Source organism: Protopterus annectens, chromosome 6.part0 (genome assembly GCF_019279795.1).
Source record: "Protopterus annectens isolate FY-2018-M chromosome 6.part0, PAN1.0, whole genome shotgun sequence".
NCBI lineage: Eukaryota > Metazoa > Chordata > Ceratodontiformes > Protopteridae > Protopterus > Protopterus annectens.
Window position 1 is genome coordinate 1096530591 of NC_056737.1, and position 24183 is coordinate 1096554773.

General features: G+C 38.8%; 1 protein-coding gene across 2 annotated transcripts in view; it reads left to right on the plus strand.

The window, feature by feature from the left end:
• CCDC88C (coiled-coil domain containing 88C) overlaps nt 1-24183 on the plus strand; it is a 1480266-nt gene that overhangs the window by 987696 nt on the left and 468387 nt on the right. For both annotated transcript variants that reach the window (XM_044074710.1, XM_044074709.1), the window contains exons 12-13: nt 5015-5159; nt 13387-13568. In XM_044074710.1, the coding sequence (XP_043930645.1) occupies nt 5015-5159; nt 13387-13568 (327 nt within the window). The remainder of the gene's footprint in view (nt 1-5014; nt 5160-13386; nt 13569-24183) is intronic.

The following is a 24183-nucleotide window of genomic DNA, read 5'->3' on the forward strand; positions in this document are numbered from 1 at the left end:
AATGTCAGTTATAGATTTGTTGCTTTATTACATTAGAGTTGATCAAGGCAGGAACCTTCTGCAAATTCTTTGGCTGCAAAATAAAAGATTTGCACAGACCTGTTATGCAAGTATGCTGAGAAGTGATGAAGTGCTTTACTTTTTATACTTTGGAGAGCATCAGGTTCATTGGTCAAGCATTAAGCTATATGTTAACAGGTACAGGAAGAAGAAAAATTTCCATGCATTTGCTATCAGTCAGATGATCTCCATCATTGTTACATTGCTTTATTGAAGCAACCCTAATAAAACTGCCCGTAATGTGCATGTGCAGCTGAATACTACACCAGCAGGTTTAATTTGAACAATGCTCACCTGTTATACAGCACGGTAATGCTAGTTAACTCCGCACCGTCCCATGAATTCAGTAATGACAGTATGAAGAGCACCCGGACATGCTTCCACTGGACTTTGTACTGTTATCAGTAATTACAGTATGAAGAGCCCCCGGACATGCTTCCACTGGACTTTGTACTGTTATCTGTAATTACAGTATGAAGAGCACCCGGACATGCTTCCACTGGACTTTGTACTGTTATCTGTAATTACAGTATGAAGAGCACCCGGACATGCTTCCACTGGACTTTGTACTGTTATCTGTAATTACAGTATGAAGAGCACCCGGACATGCTTCCACTGGACTTTGTACTGTTATCTGTTAGGCCAGAGTAAAACTGCCAGACTTCATTTCTTCATTGTCCTGAGTAGCCGCTTAATCCAGTTTATGATTATGGGGAACCAGAACCTTTCCAGACACTTAGCCGCAGGAAGGCAGAGATACTAATCGCAGACAATGTGCCAGCCCATTGCTTGAGGCAAGTGACATGAAAGACTGGCATTTCACCAGTGGTATGTCTTTGAGATGTGGTATAAAACTGGAGTGGCCATTCTCAATCAAACCCTTGTGGACACAAGGAGTATGTGCAATATAGACTCCACACAGAAGGTACCCCATTGGAAACCAAGATAGGGGAACCAAGAGCCTTGAGGTAGCAGTGGTAATCACTTGCCACCCACTGGCACACTTCTATGCTTTGATAGTACCTCTGTGATGCATTACCTTTCCCAACAGAGAATTCCCAGTAGTTTAGGCTAAATGAACATATAGATACAACAACATTGCAGTGTGGTAGCAGCTGTCCCTGAGCTGCACAGTGCCTGTATTTATATAATTCCATGTTCCATGGCCTTGCAGATCAGGCTAGTTAGGCTGATGGGTCTATAATTTCCCAAATCAGTGAATGCTGCACCTATGTGGAAAAGGATGACAGTGGCTGCCCTCCACTCAGCTGGGATGAAGCCGGTACTTAGGCTTTGGTTGAATAGGGCCCCTAATGGTGCTGCAAGTTCCTGCCTGAGTTCACATAGGATGCAGCCTGGGATGTTATCAGGTCCCATGGAGGTTGTATTTTGAGCCTTTGAGAGAGCAGGGATGACCTGTTCCCTAGATATAAGGGGAAGGGGCAGGTACTGGGAGATCTCCTAATTTACTGATAGGGGGGACAGAGGGGTGAAGTTTTTGCTAAATCTGTCAGCCAGCAAGTTTGTTATGTCTATGGCGTTTGTATATATGGTGTCCTTGACCACCAGTTTTGAACAGATCTGGGTGCTTCCTTTGAGGTTGCGGACATATGTGAAGAAGGCCTTATGATTGTCCCTAGTAGATGTGGCCAATTTGGACTCGAAGTTTGCTTTGGAGGATTTCACTAGTCCTCTTATTTACTTGTTCAGGCTAAGGAGAGATTGCTTCCAATTGGGCACCTGCTCCTACTTGGTCCTGGACAGTAATGCTTTCCTTTTGTTATACAGTTTATTTATTTCAAATGTCCACCAAACAAGTTTACTCTTCCTTGCAGATAATAACAAAGTCCTGACAGGTATTCCTGATTCCATGCTTCTGTATAAATACTCGTATAGTGCTTTGGTGTAGTTTTGGATATTGGTGCCAGTTCCTGTGAGGGACGGGGCTGTGAAGCTGTTTATACCATCCCTCAGGAGGCTATAATCAGCATTGGAGAAGTCCAAGATATTATCACTTCATGTGGGGATATCAACTAGCTGTTCCAAGGTGTTTGCATTGACAAAATCGAGGAATCTCTCAGCATTTGTGTTCTGGCATGAGTAGTCCTTGCAGTATTATGTTTGGGTAGTTAGTCACCCAGGATAAGGGTAAAGGGTTGAATCTTGATAGATTCTAAGAGGTCCAGATAGGCGGATTGGGCAAGTTGAGTCAGAATTGGGGGGCCATTAGCTAGCTATGATTTGAAAAGGGGTCTTGTCAAACTGCACCTGGAGTGTCTTCTGTGCATCATACTGTTTGACCAGCCTGGAGGTGTGTACGTCTTTAACATATTTTAAAACTCGACCTCCTTTGGCTTTACTGCCCACAGTTTGGAGTCTGAATGTGTGATAGATGAGTAACCAGGTAAGGCTAGAGTGCTCTCTGCAGCTTTAAATCAGGTTTCTGTAACTGGGCAGATGTCAGCATTTTCCAGGGTTAGGAATGCTTGCAGTGTGTGCAGTTTCATGTTTAGACTCCTAGCATTTAGCAGCATGAACTTTAATGTGCATTGTGTTGAAATTTTTATGTTGGTAGTTTTAACCTCATCACTTTTTCTAAAAAAGGCACTATGAAGGTGGCAGGAGCCTTTGCCAGAAGCCTGAAGCCCAAGTGATGCAGATGCAGGGCATGTCTGGCAAAGCATCGTGGTCTGTCGATCATATCTTTTCAGGCTGTCAGATACTGAATCCCCATGGAATGACACCAGAAACTTAAGTCAATTGTTAGTCAATCATTTTCTGTTTGTATTGAGGCATCATTCTGGATGACAGTCGGATGCTGCTTAAGGCTAGGAACATACCTGCCTGGGACACACATGCAGCAAGCTCAATCATGTCTTTCTTCATGTAGTCCAGGGAGGTACATCTCAAGCAGTTTAGTTACCATTAAAATGCAAATGTCATATTTTTCCACAGTTCTTTGGAGATTATTATAAGAGCTTCCTGGTCCACTAAACTGGGAATTGTTTCAGTGTAGGCTTGCGGATATGTGCATTTCCTGCAAACCTGTGTATTTTTCTCGTGATATCCAACAGTCAGATAGCATTCCTTTATCAGCTCTGGATTTGAGGATTTGAAACCATACTTAGCCAACCCAAATATCCCACTCCTCAGTGATAATGTCATCAGCTTGTAAGTATCAGCCTGTTCTTTTGTACAGCTACACTCTGTAGTTACCTGCATCTTTTTCTGTAACTGTACAGGCTGGACTTTGTTAAAAGATCCAGTCTGCACTAATACCACTTCATTAGTGAGGCATGCAAGCAGGGAGACACTGCATTTACGTTATTCCTGAACAAGTACAACAGATTTGCAAATTAGTGAAGTATTTCGGCTGTTAAAACAATATCCTGTCCTTTGAACACATCATCTGCTAATTATTTATGTATGTTAATAGGGTTTATATTAGCTCTTCGAACACTCAAAAGAGCGAACACTCTTTGATCGACAGCTAATATTCGAAACCACAAAAAGTCGAACAGCCAGAACAGCTATTTTTTTCCCAGGGAAAAAAATCGTTGCGCCCCCCCCCCCCAAAAAAAAAAAAAATAAAACCAAAAAAAAAAAACGAATCCACAAACAAAATAAAGTGGGGGGCTTCACCCCCCCCCAGGAAAAAAAATCGCTGTTCCGGCCATTTGACTTTTTTTGACTTCGACTATTAGCTGTTGATCAAAGTGCATTTGACATGCTAATAGGAACCCTGTTAATATGTATTTATTTTTTTTCAAATATTTATTCACCAGGATAGAGTAGTGATCCATATGGACTATTTTCAGGCTCAGCATGAGTGTACAACAAGTATTTAAAAATCACGTGACATATTGCATGAATTAACTGTAATTGTCCAGGTAAGATAATCAGTAGATGTTACAAATAAGAATTAAGAAATGTAAGCGGCATATTGCAGGAGTTTAGTGTAGGCTTTTCTGTTGTTGGTTATAGAAGACAAGAAAGAAGCAAACAGCAACTGAGTTAGAAGTGTAAAACATGCTAAACAGCTTGAAAGTACAAGGTGGGGGAAACTTCTCAGCTGTACAGATTTTGCAGAATGTCCAGATTTTTGCCTCATAAAAACTGATTTTCTTGACAAATCCCTGAGATGATCTAAAGATTAAATTCACTAACTAATGAAATGCATTTGAGTTTCGGACTTCATGTCCTCCAGAAAATGCATGCTCACACAAATCTTGTTATTGTAGCAGTTTTCAGGTGTATAAGAGCAATATTTAAAATGTGTCCCTATTTTTCAGCCTTTGTCCCCCATTATGTCAGGCTATGTCCAGATTTGTTGTGCTAAGAGGTTGAGAGTTGAGAGGTATGATGACATGTAACACCTGGGCCATCGATGGAATCTATCACTAATGACATCAGCCTCCTTGGTGCAGTAACGTCAGGCCAATACTATCTTTTATATTCCTTCAGTAGTTGTCTTTCAGCTACAGTAGTCATATTTTGTATGTAGAAGGTTATCCATGTCCTGCCTATAGTTTTTGCTAGTTAAAAAAAATAAACAAACATTCCCCATATTTCAGTTGGAATTTATCCTAAGTCAGAAGTTGATGTTGTATGCTTTTAAATGACAATTAAAGGCTAAAATGACTGTATTTATCTTAGGGGTGTCTGACTGGATATTTGTCCATAAACTGGGCTGTTTTCCTGCTGCAGGAATTGTCTTTATGGAGAAAGCTTCAGGATGCAGTTTTGCTGTATGTAGACACAGAATGCATTTCTCAGGTATTCATACAAGATGAGAGGGCTGTTTTGGGCATGTCGTACTGCAAGCTTGTATCTTTCATGATAGCTAGCACAAAAGCCAGTGCTGGAGTAAAATAAATGACCATGAAAGTAAGTCGAATGCATTTCTACTCAGCAAGAAACTGTTAAGTTTTTGTTATTTCCTTTATGAATGTAGGATCGGGATGCAGATAAGAAGCGAATTGAAGAGCTATTGGAAGAGAACATGGTTCTAGAGATTGCACAGAAACAGAGTATGAATGAATCTGCACAGCTTGGTTGGGAATTGGAACAACTCTCCAAGAGTACCGACCTCTCTGATGGTAAGAAGTCATATCCGATACCATTTTTCAGCTCTATTGTGAGTGGCTAACATCTGATATGTGTGTCTTACAGGCACTGTCTATCTTGTGCAGTTATATAGATCTGTAGCGGCTTGTAACATAAGTCTGGTTCTGTTCTTTGCCTTGCATCATCTTACCGTTGTGTGTTTGTATATAGGTATAGATCCCATTCAGAAGCCTGACTGATCAGAAGGTCGAACTTGTTATGGTCTACACCATTTGATAGACTTTCATAAAGTCAAACTACAAAAAAAAAAAAAAAATCTAAGTTTTCCCCCCTACATATTATTTATGCTAGCTCTGAGATCACATTACAGTGGGGAAAAGGGTAAATTCCCCAGTCCTCACTGTACTGTGTTCTCCATTCAAAAGCTTCGACATTTCGGAAAGTCATTAATATTGTCTCGACCATATGAGGTTTAACTTTCTGATAAGTCAAGCTTCTGAGTGGGACCCATATATTTATATTTTAGATAAGTACTAGAAAAGCTGCCCTTGTTTGCCATTTTAAGCCTAGCTAATCAAAACCTGCTCAAAGTACACAGACCTGCTTGAACTCCAGGCAAATACCTTTTGTCCTCTCTGTCACAACTTTGGAATTCCCTCCCTTCACATATTCATACCAGCAGCCACTCCAGCTTCAAAACCTTGCTCCATTCCTACCTCTCTTCCCTCTGGGAATGTACTGCTCCCATCCCACCTAACTCTCCTCTACTTCACCATATCCTACCTCTCTCTCTTCTCTAATTCTCATAACTCGGTTTCCTCTCCTCTTCTTCTCCACAGCCTACCTACCTCTCTTCTCAAGTTTTCATAACTCGGATCCCCAGTGTGTAGCTTCCTACCTAATCTCCTTCTACACCCAAGCTCCTTACTTCTTTCTTACATACCTCTACCCACACTTATTTATTTATTTATTTCAGTTTGATGACCGGGGAGGTCCACTGGGCTCAGGAGCCCATTTTCAGTGGAGGCCCGGGGAGAAAAGCTCCACATTACATAATAATATAGAAGATAAAACAAAAGAAAATACAAAAGATAAAATTAAAATTAAGGTTAAAAGATACAGATACATAAAGATGCAACAGTCAGCCTAAGTGATAAGAATACTGGTAGATTGTGAAACAGAGACATTAAAGAGGTATAGTATTTACATAACATATGAGTTGTATATTGACATATGAGTCATAAATTGACATAGTTGGTTAAAAAGGTTACATAGAGTCTGAGTCTTGTTATGGTAGAGTGGTAGAGCAAGCATAAATGTTAGGGTGAGGAATAAAGGGAGAGCAGACTATTTACAATACTTACATATATACACAAGACAAGACAACAGTAGACAGAAAGTAAATCCAGGAACAAAGTTGATGGTGGTAGGAAATAGTATAGAAAAACAGTTAGTGTGTGCGGAGTAAAAGTCTAGGTGGGGAAAGTGCAGTTGCAGTTACTTCTCCAGGTATTTCTTTTGTAAATTGACTTGAGAAGTCTAACATTTTGTTGCCTTGTTGTCTTAATTACTTTATCACTTGTTTAACCTTGTTGGAGCTTTTCCCCCCAGGACTCCATTGAAAACAGGCCCAGTGGACTATCCTGGAAAACAAACTGTAAATAAAACAAATAAATAAGTAATTTCCCTTGGTGAGAACCATACCCTGTAACTTTTACCTGAGAGATGAACACCTTAACCAATATGCCAACCCCAACTGAAATGCATACACACACACACACACACACACACACACACCTAAGACTCATTTTATCTAATTACGAAATATGTAAACAAAAAAAAAAATCGTCTAATGCACATCTAATCTAAAACGTACTTAGTCGAGTTGCATTACATCCAAATCTTCATATACAGCAAATACTTCTCTTTATTTTTTTTTTGCATGGGGAAAGGTCTTCCCCTCCACTGGCCCACCTATCCCACTGTGGAGAAAAGAGACCAATACAACATTAACAGTGGGCATTAGCAAGGTACTAACACTGAATGACACTAACTTAAATTGTAATTCTTATGATCCAAACCCATACCAGCAATAATTTTCTATAGCCTTACACATATTTCTATCAAATGTGATTCAGTAATTTGTGCCTTTTTAACACATTTACTTGATTGTGACTTAAGACATAGGCAAACATGCATTTATACAAAAGAAAATAAACCATATTAACAAGTTCCTGTTTACAGACATTGTACATCACTTATATTTTGTATAATTATCATCAGTCCATTACATAAGTTGCTCATTTCCTGCCTTTCCTTAAACCTCATTTCTCCTCGAAAATATTTTTCTGCATGTATTATTCTCACAGTTTCCATTTTTTCTATGTAATTTCTTCCTGCCCTTTTCTAAAGATCCCACTTCCACTTATTTCGCCTCTGTTACAATATTCTGTATCTCAAGTACAGCTGGTTTACACTTTGATTTCCATTTTCTAGTAATTGCTTTTTTTGGCAAATTCCAGAATTACACTTAGCAAGGCCTTTCCATGTCTAGGCAATTCAGATCTTTCTGCATCCATCAGCAACAGTGAAGGGAAACTCTTTTCTCACCATTTTATTTCTCCACAAAATAGTAAAGAAGTATTAGCATGTCCCACCCATGATACAACTTTGCTGAAAAGCCACAAAAAACATTTTAATGTCGTGTGCAGAGCCTTAAGTCCTCCGCAACCCCCTAACTTGTATTCTACTCCATGGCTGCCTGGCATGCATCTTATGAGAAAGGAACAGCTTGATCATTTCTCATTCAAAAAAAATAATAATTTCCCAAACTACACTCATTTGCTCGCCCAGAATTCCTGACAGAGTACTCCATAGGACATTTTTAAAGTCTGCAAACTCAATAGACTCTCAAAACATATGTTCTCAGTTACCTCTTTTTCCCCATCACATCTGCAATATTTTTGCTGACTCCAAGTTTGTAATCGGCAACATGTGTTGCCAGTATTTTGAGTTGTGGTTATTTTTTGTTGATAATTGATGCTGCAATTTATCTTTATATATGACACACACATACAGAGGTATATCTGTGTGGAATTGTGTGTGTGTGTGTGTGTGTGTGTGTGTGTGTGTGTGTGTGTGTGTATATATATATATATATATATATATATTTTTTTTTTTAATTTGTTAACCTGGTAAGCCAGCTTTGCACAAGTGTGCTTTTTTCTGGTTGAACGAAGAGTAGCTGTTGACTTGCTCGTGTTTGCGTAGTAATCACAAAGACACCGAGGGACGCACACCCGACTGTGGTGAATATAGTGTGTTAGTGGCTAATAGGCTTAACCTTGTACGCTCTACTCCTAGACGCAAGTTAGGCACATTCTAATAAATCATTTATTAGTAGTCTGTTTTTGTGTGTTATGCCCTAACTTTCCCTCTATGGTTTGGCACATCTGCTATGTGCTGCATACATCATATAATTCAGGCAGTTACAGTTGCTGCACACTTTCTGTTCCTGCCTTATTTCTCTCTAACCCTCTTCCAAAGAAAGTAGAGAATGTACCTTATCTGGTAACAGAACTTGGTGTAGCAGCATCTCACAGAGCACCCCTGCAAACCCTTAGAATGGTTATTTTCCACCAAATCCTTTAATATTTTGGGTATCCATCATCAAAGCCTTTATAATATGATATTTTGCTGCCCCTGACAACTTGAAATTTAGTAAGAAATGAGTATCACATTAATAAGCATTACAAATATTTTATGACACGTATTTTTTTTCTCCATCATAAACCAGAGGAAGTGCTGCCTTCTCTGCCCCAGGGAGGGCATTTATCTCTAAATGAATGGTGATGACGTTCAAACTGCATTATACCCAGAATGTTTGTATTCCAGACTTCTTTATTGGCCTGCTTTATTACATAGGAATGCTTGGTTTAGTGCATGTATGGTAATAGAAATAGTGCGCTAAGTCATCAGTCATATAATAAAAGTCATTCAAAGCATCCATATGCTTTAGAATGCATAACTTGTACTCCCAGACCATTTTATAAACATGATATTACAGGGACATGCTCCTCCAGTCTGACATTTTTATATGCTGTTTGTTGGTATATTTTTTTTTACTTCACAGTCATATGTTGCCATACTGTGTTATGCTGTGTTTATTCCTTACTTATTTCTTTTTTGAGGTTTTAAGCTGATAGGCTTTGATCACTCTTTCATGTCTCATCCTGCTGTTCATTTGTCCTCTTCTGGTTACTCCCCTTGAATCCAAATTTCATTGCAACTTTTATTCTGTCCTTAACCTTCAACCAGTGACCTGTTGCGTACAAATCAACATCACTGAATGTGTGTTCTGCCACAGTGATATTGATAGGTTGTTTATTGTATATGTTGGTGTAAGGTACAACTGTGTGTGTGTGTGTGTGTGTGTGTACGTACGTACGTACATATATCACCTGTGCTAAGTTCAGCTTTAGACTCTTCTTGATTGCCTTTTGGTTTAAACTTCTCTCCTAACAGGATATAGGATACTTCAATAGCATTGTCATATGTAGTGTTAAATTTAAACTATTTGTTTATTTTGTACATATCATCAAAGTGACAGTAGAGTCAGCCATTGTATTAGATTGAAACTATTTTTATGTGCATCACACATTGCTTAAGTGTTGGAGGCTTGTAATTTTTCTGCATCCATCAGCAACAGTGAAGGGAAACTTTTTTCTCACCATTTTATTTCTCCACAAAATAGTAAAGAAGTATTAGCATATCCCACCCATGATACAACTTTGCTGAAAAGCCACAAAAAACATTTTAATGTAGTGTGCAGAGCCTTAAGTCCTCCGCAACCCTCTAACTTGTTGTATTCTACTCCATGGCTGCCTGGCATGCACCTTATGAGAAAGGAACAGTTTGATCATTGCTCATTCTTGCATCATAGTGACACACTAATGCAAAACTGAGTAACACAGGTTTCATTTTCAGTTATTAAACAAGTTGGTGACATGCCACTGACAGCCCTGTGTGCCTTCATAGTATTGTCATATTACTTCGTTGGAACTAAATGATAGCATTGTGTTCCTTCATAGTGTTGTCACAAAACTGCATGATGTCACTGAATGACAGCACTGTGTTCCTTCATAGTGTTGTCATAAAACTGCATGATGTCACTGAATGACAGCACTGTGTTCCTTCATAGTGTTGTCATAAAACTGCATGATGTCACTGAATGCAGAATCGCTATGGTCATATGATTCAACTGGCTGCTAAACAGCAATGGGGATACTTTTAATTTGATGGCAGCTGGCCTTTTATTCATGTGCAAAACCATGCTTTCACCAAAGCACAGCATTTGTCACAACTTCATGTATTGGTCTTTCCGCATGTCTTTTTGCACATAAACGTCAATGTACAGTAGAACCTGCTTCTTTTGGACAGCATGTTGTGTGATTGTACAGTCTAGCCATGCTGGCCTAGGTCATTGCTAAAATATATCTCTGGTTTAGCTTACTTTCCCAGTAAAGCATTCATTCATTGTCCTATACCCATGCACCATGCTGATGGTCAAAAGTGTGTTAGAATCTGTCCTTCAGCAAGCACTAAGCATAAGACAGAGAAGTGTTATCTGTTCAGTATGCCAATTAGATGGTATACCTGTGTGCAGATTATAAATACACGCATGTATGCACATCTGCACACCAATTAGATGGTATACCTGTGTGCAGATTACAAATACACGCATGTATGCACATCTGCACACCAATTAGATGGTATACATGTGTGCAGATTACAAATACACACATGTATGCACATCTGCACACCAATTAGATGGTATACATGTGTGCAGATTATAAATACACGCATGTATGCACATCTGCACACCAATTAGATGGTATATGTGTGTGCAGATTATAAATACATGCATGTATGCACATCTGCACACCAATTAGATGGTATACCTGTGTGCAGATTATAAATACACACATGTATGCACATCTGCACACACACACACACACACACACACACACACACCCACCTCCTCCACCTTCACTACATTTCCTTTCAGTGGGTGCACCCCATCTTCTAAGGAAGCTGAGACTTGTAATTTAACTGAGGAGTGAGCCTTAATGTAGAAATGACCAACAGTGTTGTAAGTTGTTGTTTGTCTTTCAGCTTTTTCCCGGTAAGGGGTCACCACAGTGGAACTCCGGTCCGCTAATGATTGGCAGTAGATTTTTTTATGAAATGACGAGGTACCAGCTCGACACCTAACCTTCAACGAAGGCACGCCCATTTACGCACGCATGTCTTTCAAATGCTACCCAACCGCGGGAAGGACATGCAGACTCCACACAGAAGGCACTCCCAAGCCAAGCCGAGAATTGAACAGGAGACCCTCTTGCTGTGAGGTAACAATGCTACCGCCGTACCACCGCGGCAAATTATCTTTAAAGTGGGAATGTCAGGAATATTTGTTCTCATTGTTGACATAATGGAAGACCATTTGATCAAAACTGACCAAACAGCAGCAGAACTTCAGATGTACTTATTTTGATGGACAAAATCCCTCATACCTCTTATGCAAGTCATTGCTCCATCTGTAAGTCTTAGCTAGTATATCTGACTCAGAATCTAACGAATCTTGGAGATGTGTAAAATCTCAAATGAATGTAGTTTACACTGAACTGATATCAAGTCTTTCGATCTCTATGGCAGAATCTTTTGCTAACTAATTTTTGACCTGTCATCTTATTCCCAGTGGTCAAAATCCATAAGCAGAGATTTTGATGTGCAGTGGCATTGTGTGCTGTGCAGACTTTTCACACCCGTTTGATGCCCCTTTACACTTCTGTCTATACCAGCTGCCCCTGCTAGTGATTGCAGTCTCCCTGGTCTTAGCCAGAAGTTATACAATGACCGAGCCCAGTATTTTGTCCCTAGTGTAAGGGAGCAGGTCAGTACCCACATCGTCATAACCCTGCACGACACTGTTTTTGTTCAGAGTCTAGGTAACCAGTGACACAGGTGGATGTCCTATCTCTCTAAGAGTGGACTGGCTGCAACATGTATATTTGCATACTGTGGCTTTGTGAATTTTTTTTTTTTTCTAGCGCTTTCTCACTCTGCCTGAAAGCTGTAGGACTTTTTCATGTTGTCCAAACAGAAATTATTTAATTAAATCTTTGTTAAAAATATTTTTCTTACAGGTTCTGTCTTTAATGTTTTTTTGTGGATTCTTTCTGCTTTGTGCACCATTTTGTAGGTCCCCTCATAGAATACTTTCAGAGACTGGTATGGATTTATCCAAGACATTCTGCTTCACTCGTAGGTTTATTTTGTTCACTTTTACGATTTACTCTTCGCATAAATGCATGATGTACAAATCTTCAGGCTTCTGCCATAGAAAGTCAAGTAGTTGAAAGAGTCACCCTAATTACCTAAGCAAAATTTTTGCAGATTATCATTTAATGATTTGGTAAGTCTATATTAATTTGCCATACAGAATGTTTTATAGAATTTCTCTGTTCTGCATATGAACTGTTTACTGAAAGTCTTGCCAGTCAAATGGTTCTTAAGTCCTTATTTTGTGCTTTTGTATATGTATTCAGTAGATTACACAAACGGAGATTGTTATACTTAGGTTTATTGTCAAAGTGGTGGTGAGCATGATTTGCCATCCTTTTGTCAGACAGTGATCCTAAGGGACGTTTTTACTTAAAAATAATTGACTGCAATGTATAGCAGAACCTTTTGCAGTGTTCTCCTGCTGGCACTTAGGAGAGTCAGCAGAAACATTTTTGGTGTCTACTTTGCATGCACATGTTATGTATGACCACTATATAGACTGTTTTTTGGAATGTTGCAGTTTGTGCCACTTACACTGTGGCTTTTTGTCTGATTCTGATTTTTAGTTTTTGTATATTTAGAACTTTTCTGAGGGCACAGTAGGAGAACACAAATAACTTGTGCATAGCATTCACTTAATTTGCAGTACCTGTTTAAATTGATGTTATATATAATATATATGTATATTTTTTAATCTACTGTTCTGAACATGCTGCCAGTCTGGTAATGGCCATAAGTTCCTTTTGTTTTTTTTTTTTCCTTTTTAAATGGATTGCTTTACCATGGCATAGGAATCTGTTTAAGCAGTCGAGGTGCTCACTTTGAGGAGTGTTGCACTAACAGTGTGTTACAGGAATACATGCATTTGTTTTGTTTTGTATCTCACTGTTTTGTTGTCAATTTACTTTTCAGTTCGGAAGTCATTTGTTTTTGAAATGAATGAGTCTGCATCAAGCCGAATTTTAAAGCTGGAAAAAGAAAACCAAAGCTTGCAAAGTACCATCCAGGAACTCCGAGATGTTTCATTGACAATGGAGGGAAGCAACCTCCGGGTTCAGGAACTGGAAAAGGAGAACCAGCAACTCCATAAACAGGTATAGTACCCTTGTTATACATACAGTATACCCACAGTGGATGGCCCAGAAAACAGAAAGGGGGTGGTCTAGGTATACATACACTTGCGTGTGTGTGTGTGTGTGTGTGTGTGTGTGTGTGTGTGTGTGTGTGTGTGTGTATGTATATATATATATATATATATATATATATATATATATATATATATATATATATGTATATATATATATATATATATACATATATATATATATATATATATATGTATATATATATATATATATATATATATATATGGCTATCTGTGTGATAATAAAACTGCCTAAGCCAAATCTCACATTTAGAAAGACAGTGGTTTAGGAGCTGTCCTTAAACCAGTCCATTCATCACCTTGTTATCTTTATGGGACAAAATCCAGAGAGGAGAGCATTCTTCATACTTTTTGATAATCACAATCATCTCAGTGTTTACCTGAAGGTGTGCATGACTTCAAGATTACAGGTCATTTGCTTGTTTTCTTTGCCTTAGGTAAATTGCAATGCCTAAGTAAACCTTTCTGTGCAGAGGACTCTAAGCTGTGAAGACCAGCTAGGTGGGCAGGCATCACCTCCATCAGTTCCCAAAATTTATGAAACAAACTGCACCAGAGATCCTTGTATTCTAACATCCACTGTTATGCTAAATTATTTATTACATACCTGTACTTTCATGGTTCAGAATTCATTTTTTTTTTCTTGATGTGTTGTGGTTATTGTTTTTGGTGGGACATTTGGGGGGTGCTGCAGCAGGTTTAAGGAGCAATGCAGCAGGGTGCAGCAGAGGCTAGTGGCTAGGTGTGCAATGAGGAACATTAGTAAGATCAAACCAGTGGAACAACTCAAGGTCCAGCCAAAAGGTATCGCTTTGCAAGTTTTATGCTGTTAAGCAGCAGCACTTTGGTTAGTGTGGCAAAGCCGGGTAAGCCATTAAGTCACATGACAGTGCATGCATTCCATGGCTATTGACTTAAGAACCCCCATATTAATTAGCATTGGCAGTAAATAAGGCCCGCCCACTGACTCTTGATTGGTACGCTCTTTATCACTGTTTGTATCTTGTAAATGTAACATGTGCTGTTGTTTTATTTACTTTAGTTGTGAAGTGTCGATAGTGTTTATTTTATATCCCTGCATTTCTGCTCCATATGCTTTCATGCATCCACTTTTGCATTTCCTTTCTGGATTCCCTGTCCCTTCCCTCCATCATTTTGACTTTGTAGTTATTTTAGTTCGTCTTTCTTTGCATTCTGAGTGACATCCCTCCCTCTGTCCGTATACCTTTTTCTTTTCTGCACCTTGTCTCGCAGTTCTCTCCTGACCTTATCCCACTCATTTGCATTCTCTTCTGTTATATTGACAAGCAAAATCTCTCATCTTCTTATTGAGCCAGTCCACTTCTGCTTGTTCTAACAAGAATGATGTAAATCTTCAATGCTGTGGAAGCCTTTCTATGTTTTGAAGCTCTGTAGTTATGTTAAGTATAGTTTGATCTCATTCCATCAGGGGGTCACAGTGCACTTCAGCTCTGTGTCTGTATTCAGTGTTTACAGACCTCCAGTCCAGCCTTGATCATGCCTTATACCTGGCTGAATAGAACATGTAACCAGCTCCTTCATTTCCCACTGATCTGTGCATCTTCCCAGCGCAGCACTTATATAAGTATTTTCCAGGTACTTGCCTTCGTTTTAGAGCATGCTCCATCAGGGGCCCTTACCTACATCTCTTTTTCAGCAGAATACATTCCAATCCCCAATAACCATGACAGTCTAGATAAAATTTCAAAAACACTACAAGTGCTTGAGTCCCTAACACTTGAAATGTCTTCTAGCCTATGTGACCAGCTTCTCACAATTGAACTCGAATAAGAGACACAACTGCTTGCTTCCTAGGCAAAGAAATGCATCGAGAAGGGATGCAGGGAGGAGGACTTTAGATTTAGGAGGGGGAAGGGATGTTTAGGTTTAGGGAACTATCTGGACTTTAAGTTTAGGGAGGTGAAGGGCATTTTAGGTTTAAGGAGCAATGCACAGTTTAGGTTTAGGGGAGGGGGAGCGGAAGGGGTTTTTAGGTTTAGGTAGCAACTGTAGAGTTGGGGACTACATTGGAGCTTTTAGAGTAAGGGTCAGGGTTCTTGTAGGGCTAGGTAGTTAAGGATAACCATGTTAGAGGGGCTTAAAGCAAATGCCAAAATGAGTGAGTGGCAGCAAGGAAGTGTGTCCTGAGTAAATGCCGTGCAAGCATTTGCAGTAGATGCTAAAACTTCCCTTATCGTTCTAGTTGCGACTTGTGGTGGGAGATGTCTTGATATTATTGCAATTGTCTCTCCCCTAATTTTCTCTTTTATCCTTGCATAATTCCTTTTGTGTCTTCCAGCTTCTCCTGCACTTGAAAGTTTAGTCCTTTTTTAAGTAATGTGCCACTCCTCTTCTTCAGTGGTTCCTCCAAGCTGAGGAATATCCTTGCCTGTTTAAAAATGTTGTCTGCTCTCCAGCAAATCTCATACAGTGCGACTGTGTGGCATCCTGCTGCCTTATTATTGTCAGCATCATGTCCATGTTTATAACATTTGTTAGACCATTTACACCCGAAGGTGCTACCTTTAGTTTACTCTCCATATCCTAGTTGAGGCTTTGCATTTTTTCCAGGATCCTTCCCTCCATCCGCTAACTCTGTCAGTTAGTTCCATCTTAGCCTTTTTACTTTCTGTATTTGCTTATATAGTTGTCATACCCTAATTTCAAGTTCTACTCGATCCTTTTCCAGTGTCTTCTTTTTCCTGTTGTATTTTCATTTCCCTCATAGACATCTGTACACTACACCATGCAAATCTTGTATCTATCCCCTTCTGCCCTCCATCCTTTTTTGTAACTATATACAAATTTGCAATTCTTCCTTCCTCTAAGTGAGTCCTTCTGACTCATCAAGTGTGTGCAGCTCTGTGTTGCCCTAATTCTGGTTCTCTCAGCAGTAACATCAGTGCTGTTCAGCATTCCTGTACTGTTTCCTTTGCATCCTTTTTTTATTGTTGCCTGATGCCTAACCTACCTTCTCTGTCAACTTATGATTTATTTCCTTACTCAGGTTTTTATCAACGTAGCTTTGTTCTTCCCCCTTTCTCTTGCTTTCTGTATAGCCTCCACCATTACCACTGTTCTCTGACCCCATTCTCCTGTTCTATGTCTCTCCCTAGGTTCTTCGTGCAAAATTCAGTTCCTCTCATTCCTTTTTTTTTGTCAGATCGCTCACATGTGCTCCCAGTTTGTTTATTCAGTCAACATAAAACTTAATGTTATAACAATGGTATCTGCCTACTATTTGTCTTGTTTTTATATCTCTCCTTCCCTTACCATCAGTTTCTTTCTTAATTTCTTCCACCCAGTGCCTGATAAAGTTTACCTTTGGGCTATTTTCAAACCACAGGCTCTCTGTGCACACATTTAGCACCATGCAGACATTCATGCGTTCTTTTTGTCACCTTCCTAGTTGCAAAATTATTGTTCTTAAAATGTTTTTTAATAATTTTGAGCTTTTCTCCTTGGGCCTCCTCTGAAAATGGGCTTCTACCTAGTTGGACTTTCCCGGTAATAAAATCTCAATAAATAAAGTTATATTCCTTGTGTAATACAGCACCACTTGTTAGAGTGTGTTTTCAAATAGTAGTTTTGAACATTTTTTCAATAAGCAATGAAACAAAACGTAGGAAACAATAATGCCAAAACTGCCCATTTCTGAACATTCCAACCATAAAAGGCTACTCCATATCAATCAATATGCACAACCTCTACAGAAGTAAAAGTCTTCTAAATAATGCCACATTAAAGAGATTTGTAAGTAATGAGGTTGCTGCTAGTAAACAACTTTATATTTTGTTTTATCTACAAATTCAGTGCCTACTTCCCATGAAGAATAAATTGCTTAGGTTACATAAAAAATGGTATGCTGGTAATAATGCAATAGTAGATGGATGGCAAAATGGCAACTTGTTCATAGTTACTAGGAATCTCATCCAAAAGAGAACACACTCAGAACTGCAGAACCTCTAGCCTCCCTTAAAGTACAACACAGTATCAGTAATCCATCTACATGGTGTGGGAGTAGAACCCACAGCCTTCTTCGTCAAAAGAAAGTATGCTAACTGTTGTGCTACTAACACTGCTTACAAATTCTATAGCACAAACAGTGATGACCATTTGCTAAATGAAACAGTTGCACATTGAAAATAGATTTAGCATCAGCAGCAATAAATGTCTCGTCCATTGAAGCTCACAATTCCTTGAAAATGTACTGAAGCTCTCAATTCCTTGAAAATGCACTTTGAGTGGCTTGGTAGCTGATGCAGAGGATTTATGCTTTTGTCTGCTGTAACTAAGGTACAGGGTTTGAGCCTGTTCAAATTAACTAACCTGTCAACCCTAACTAGGGCATTTTACACAGACACACAGACACACACACACACACACACACACACACACACACACACACACACACACACACCCCTTAACTCCTTCTGATTCTGAAGTAAAAAAAAGTTTGTTTGTAGAAAATTTAATCCTGAAGTAAGATTCAGGCATGGCATGAATGCAGCCTTACAGGAATATTTGTCATTATGTTAAAAGTCCGCATGAAAAGAAGCAATATCAGGAAGTGAATCCAGTGACGCACAGACGCAAAGTGCGTTCTGTGGGTTGACACGGGGACGGACAGGGCAGTCATTCTCTGAAAGAAGAAAAAAATGTTCTTAAAGAAGAAATGTATTTATTTATTTTTTTATTCAAAACTAAGTGTTGTGGCAGCCCCCTTCCCCAGCCAGTGGACCCTAGGCAAAGGCCTAGGTCACCTAGTGCTGGATCTGGCTCTGGTGCCTGATATACCTTTACCCCAGCAGTTTAACAATCTTGCCCCCTTCTAAAAACAGTTCAGGTGTAAGCTGAACATATTAAATAGTCTCACACACTGTTTTATCTGGACTCATGGTCTGCACGAGACAGATTGTTTCAGGTGTTCTAAGCAATTAAATTTCACTAACTTCCCAGCTCTCCAACTTGGCTTCACCTTCAGATTTTTTTTTCTCCATTATTTTTCTTGCTTTTGTATTATTGAAACCTTCTGTTTTGACTGTTGTTTCCTCTTAAAAAGTAGAAAGAATGTCTCTGACACCATTTCTTTCGCAGACGTTCTTTTTTTGCCACTTGTGTTGACCAAGGCACTTTACACATCTATTTCTGCACTTCCATCCCTGTGGTTGTCCAGATTATGTAACCTTTTGAAAGTGCCTCTGGGTCTACAAAGATACAAGTTTGGCTGTGTATAAAGATCCTCAGGCTCGCTGCGTACAGTAACTGTCATCTGACACCCCTAAGCTTACAGATCTTAATGGCTGGATGAAGGCACATCATCATCTTGTTTCTACAGAGTAATCCTGATTGATGTAGATCCTTTGGTCACCAATAAGCAATTTGTTGCCTGTCTTTTAAGATCCTGTCTTTCAGTTTACAGGATCATAGTTTTATGATCACATGTCTTGGCCTTCAGTTCTCCTCCCTCCATGGTCTTCACTCTGTCTGGTGGGCTCTCCCAACTCTTATTACTTCCTCTGGTCTGTTGATGTAAGCACTGAACTGCGGTTCTACAATCTGCTGCTTCTTGTTTTTCAGGAATCCCCACAATCTTTAAATAGCTCCTTCTAGACTTGTCTTAATGATGTGATTTTTAGCTTTGGACCAGTCAAGCCTGGATTCAGCAGCATCTAGCAGGTTCTCAATTCCACATTCTTATTTATGGTGTGTTGGATGGTCGTACCATGCTTGTCCAGTGCCAAGGCTACTTATGCAAGTTTTTCTTGCAGCACCAGATTGATGTCAAAGATTTCTTCCCATGTTGTATTAAGTGCTGCTGGTTGCTCTTGGTGGTTTCTCTCATACATGTCGGTGGCTATCTCAGACATTTCACTTCTCAGCCATTTTTTTTCTTTTTGGCTTTTTTTAGATGTTTAAGCCTCTTACAAGTCACTCTTTTGGTTGGGTGTCACTTGCTAATTTTCACTGTTCTGGTCTTAATTCTGGTCACTTATATTGCTAACAGAGAGCGGCACATTTTTGCTGCTGATCAACGAGCCACCATAGTGTGGAAGGCTTTGTTTTAATGAAGGTGTGCCCATTTCCTTTAGTTATACACAATGAACATGTGCCCATTTCCTTTAGGTATGCACAATGAACATGTGCCTATTTCCTTTAGTTATACACAATGAACATGTGCCTGTTTCCTTTAGTTATACACAACGAACATGTGCCCATTTCCTTTAGTTATACACAATGAACATGCCCATTTCCTTTAGTTATACCAAATTAACATGTGCCCATTTCCTTTAGTTATACACAATGAACATGTGCCCATTTCCTTTAGGTATACACAATGAACATGTACCCATTTCCTTTAGTTACGCAATGAACATGTGCCCATTTCCTTTAGTTATACACAACAGACGTGCCCATTTCCTTTAGTTATGCACAACAAACATGTGCCCATTTCCTTTAGTTATATACAGCGAACATGTGCCCATTTCCTCTAGTTATACACAATGAACATGTGCCCATTTCCTTTAGTTATACACAATGAACATGTGCCCATTTCTTTTAGTTATACCCAGTGAACATGTGCCCATTTCCTTTAGTTATACCAAATTAACATGTGCCCATTTCCTTTAGGTATACACAATGAACATGTACCCATTTCCTTTAGTTACGCAATGAACATGTGCCCATTTCCTTTAGTTATACATAATGAACATGTGCCCATTTCCTTTAGTTATGCACAACAAACATGTGCCCATTTCCTTTAGTTATATACAGCGAACATGTGCCCATTTCCTCTAGTTATACCCAGTGAACCTGTGCCCATTTCGTTTAGTTATACACAATGAACATATGCCCATTTCCTTTAGTTGTACCCAATAAACATGTGCCCATTTCCTTTAGTTATACCCAATGAACATGTGCCCATTTCCTTTAGTTATACCCAATAAACATGTGCCCATTTCCTTTAGTTATACCCAATAAACATGTGCCCATTTCCTTTAGTTATACACAATGAACATGCCCATTTCCTTTAGTTATACGCAATGAACATGTGCCCATTTCCTTTAGTTATACACAATGAACATGTGCCCATTTCCTTTAGGTATACCAAATTAACATGTGCCCATTTCCTTTAGTTATACCCAATAAACATGTGCCCATTTCCTTTAGTTATACCCAATAAACATGTGCCCATTTCCTTTAGTTATACACAATGAACATGCCCATTTCCTTTAGTTATACGCAATGCACATGCGCCCATTTCCTTTAGTTATACGCAATGAACATGCGCCCATTTCCTCTAGTTATACACAATGAACATGTGCCCATTTCCTCTAGTTATACACAACGAACATGTGCCCTTTTCCTTTAATTATACACAACGAACATGCGCCCATTTCCTCTAGTTATACACAATGAACATGTGCCCATTTCCTTTAGTTATACACAACGAACATGTGCCCATTTCCTTTAGTTATACACAACGAACATGTGCCCATTTCCTTTAGTTATACACAATGAACATGTGCCCGTTTCCTTTAGTTATACTCAATGAACATGTGCCCATTTCCTTTAGTTATACCCAATGAACATGTGCCCATTTCCTTTAGTTATACCCAATGAACATGTGCCCATTTCCTTTAGTTATACACAATGAACATGTGCCCATTTCCTTTAGTTATACCCAATGAACATGTGCCCATTTCCTTTAGTTATACCCAATGAACATGTGCCCATTTCCTTTAGTTATACCCAATGAACATGTGCCCATTTCCTTTAGTTATACCCAATGAACATGTGCCCATTTCCTTTAGTTATACCCAATGAACATGTGCCCATTTCCTTTAGTTATACCCAATGAACATGTGCCCATTTCCTTTAGTTATACCCAATGAACATGTGCCCATTTCCTTTAGTTATACACAATGAACATGTGCCTGTTTCCTTTAGTTAAACCCAGTGAACATATGCCCATTTCCTTTAGTTATACCCAATGAACATGTGCCCATTTCCTTTAGTTATACCCAATGAACATGCCCATTTCCTTTAGTTATACGCAATGAACATGTGCCCATTTCCATTAGTTATACACAATGAACATGTGCCCGTTTCCTTTAGTTATACCCAGTGAACATGCCCATTTCCTTTAGTTATACACAATGAACATGTGCCCATTACCTTTTGTTATACACAATGAACATGTGCCCATTTCCTTTAGTTATACCCAATGAAAATGCCCATTTCCTTTAGTTATACCCAATGAATATGTGCCCATTTCCTTTAGTTATACCCAGTGAATATGTGCCCATTTCCTTTAGTTATACCCAATGAATATGTGCCCATTTCCTTTAGTTATACCCAGTGAGCATGTGCCCATTTCCTTTAGTTATACCCAATGAACATGTGCCCATTTCCTTTAGTTATACCCAATGAACATGTGCCCATTTCCTTTAGTTATACCCAGTGAACATGTGCTGGTTTCCTTTAGTTATACACAATGAACATGTGCCCGTTTCCTTTAGTTATACACAATGAACATGTGCCCTTTTCCTTTAGTTATACCCAGTGAACATGTGCCCATTTCCTTTACTTATACACAATGAACATGTGCCCATTTCCTCTAGTTATACACAATGAACATGTGCCCATTTCCTTTAATTATACACAACGAACATGCGCCCATTTCCTCTAGTTATACACAATGAACATGTGCCCATTTCCTTTAGTTATACACAACGAACATGTGCCCATTTCCTTTAGTTATACACAATGAACATGTGCCCATTTCCTTTAGTTATACACAATGAACATGTGCCCATTTCCTTTAGTTCTACTCTATGAACATGTGCCCATTTCCTTTAGTTATACCCAATGAACATGGGCCCCTTTCCTTTAGTTATGCCCAATGAACATGTGCGCATTTCCTTTAGTTATACCCAATGAACATGTGCCCATTTCCTTTAGTTATACACAATGAGCATGTGCCCGTTTCCTTTAGTTATACCCAAGAACATGTGCCCATTTCCTTTAGTTATACCCAATGAACATGCCCATTTCCTTTAGTTATACACAATGAACATGTGCCTGTTTCCTTTAGTTAAACCCAGAGAACATATGCCCATTTCCTTTAGTTATACCCAATGAACATGTGCCCATTTCCTTTAGTTATACCCAATGAACATGCCCATTTCCTTTAGTTATACCCAATGAATATGTGCCCATTTCCTTTAGTTATACACAATGAACATGTGCCCATTTCCTTTAGTTATACCCAATGAACATGTGCCCATTTCCTTTAGTTATACCCAATGAATATGTGCCCATTTCCTTTAGTTATACCCAGTGAGCATGTGCCCATTTCCTTTAGTTATACCCAATGAACATGTGCCCATTTCCTTTAGTTATACCCAGTGAACATGTGCTCATTTCCTTTAGTTATACACAATGAACATGTGCCCGTTTCCTTTAGTTATACCCAGTGAACATGTGCCCATTTCCTTTACTTATACACAATGAACATGTGCCCATTTCCTTTAGTTATACACAATGAAAATGTCACGAATAAAACAGCAAATATAACAACGAAGCAACCAGGCTGTTCCAATAAATGTAAAAGCATAAACCTTTTATTACTTCAAACAAACACGGTAAGCGCTTTTGCCAATAAGCTTCTTTAGACCTCATAATACAACATTAAAAAGAAGTCTTTTTATAAAAATTTGAATCCTAGTAATCCAATCACAGGATAAAGCCTGAAATTAATGAAATGAGCTCTTAAAGTGGTATGCATATTAAACCAACAAGTATACATATAAACCTGTATAGCGAAATACATAATACATATTTACATATAAAAAATATATGGAAATATAATAATATACAGAACATCCTACTTCGAAGACATTCAAACCAATCAGAACAATAAAAAATGCGTAAAAGTATATATAAAATATTTCATTTTTCATTTTTGTATTATCCGTTTTTTTAACAGGGGTTTTATGGAAGCCCGCTCATTCAACCCACTGCCCCTATCAGCTCTAAGGATAATAATCCAAATTGTCTCTCTAAACTCAGTATGGTTTCTAATGTCTCCTTCCCTAATACTGAGTGTTATGACCTCAAGGGCTCTAAAAAGGAAATGATGACTGTCATCATATCTAATGACATGTTTAGCCAGTGCATTATTCTCAGAACGTCTCCTAATATTGTATACATGTTCTCTAATCCTGTCCTTAAAAGGTCTATTCGTTTTACCAACGTAAAAACAGTGATATATTTGGCATTCCACTAAGTATATAATAGTAGGGGTTTTACATGTAGCGTTAGCATGGAATGAAAATTCTCTATGTAGATCTGGATGGTAAAACTTTTCCGATGTATTAATATATGGGCAAAAATTACACCCACCACAAGGGCGAGTGACACTTCCACTACTACAAAAGTAGACTTTTGGTAACAAAGTAACCTCTTTAAGTTCTTTTGATTTTTATACAAGAACTTTGGTCGTTCTCCCACTATTTCCT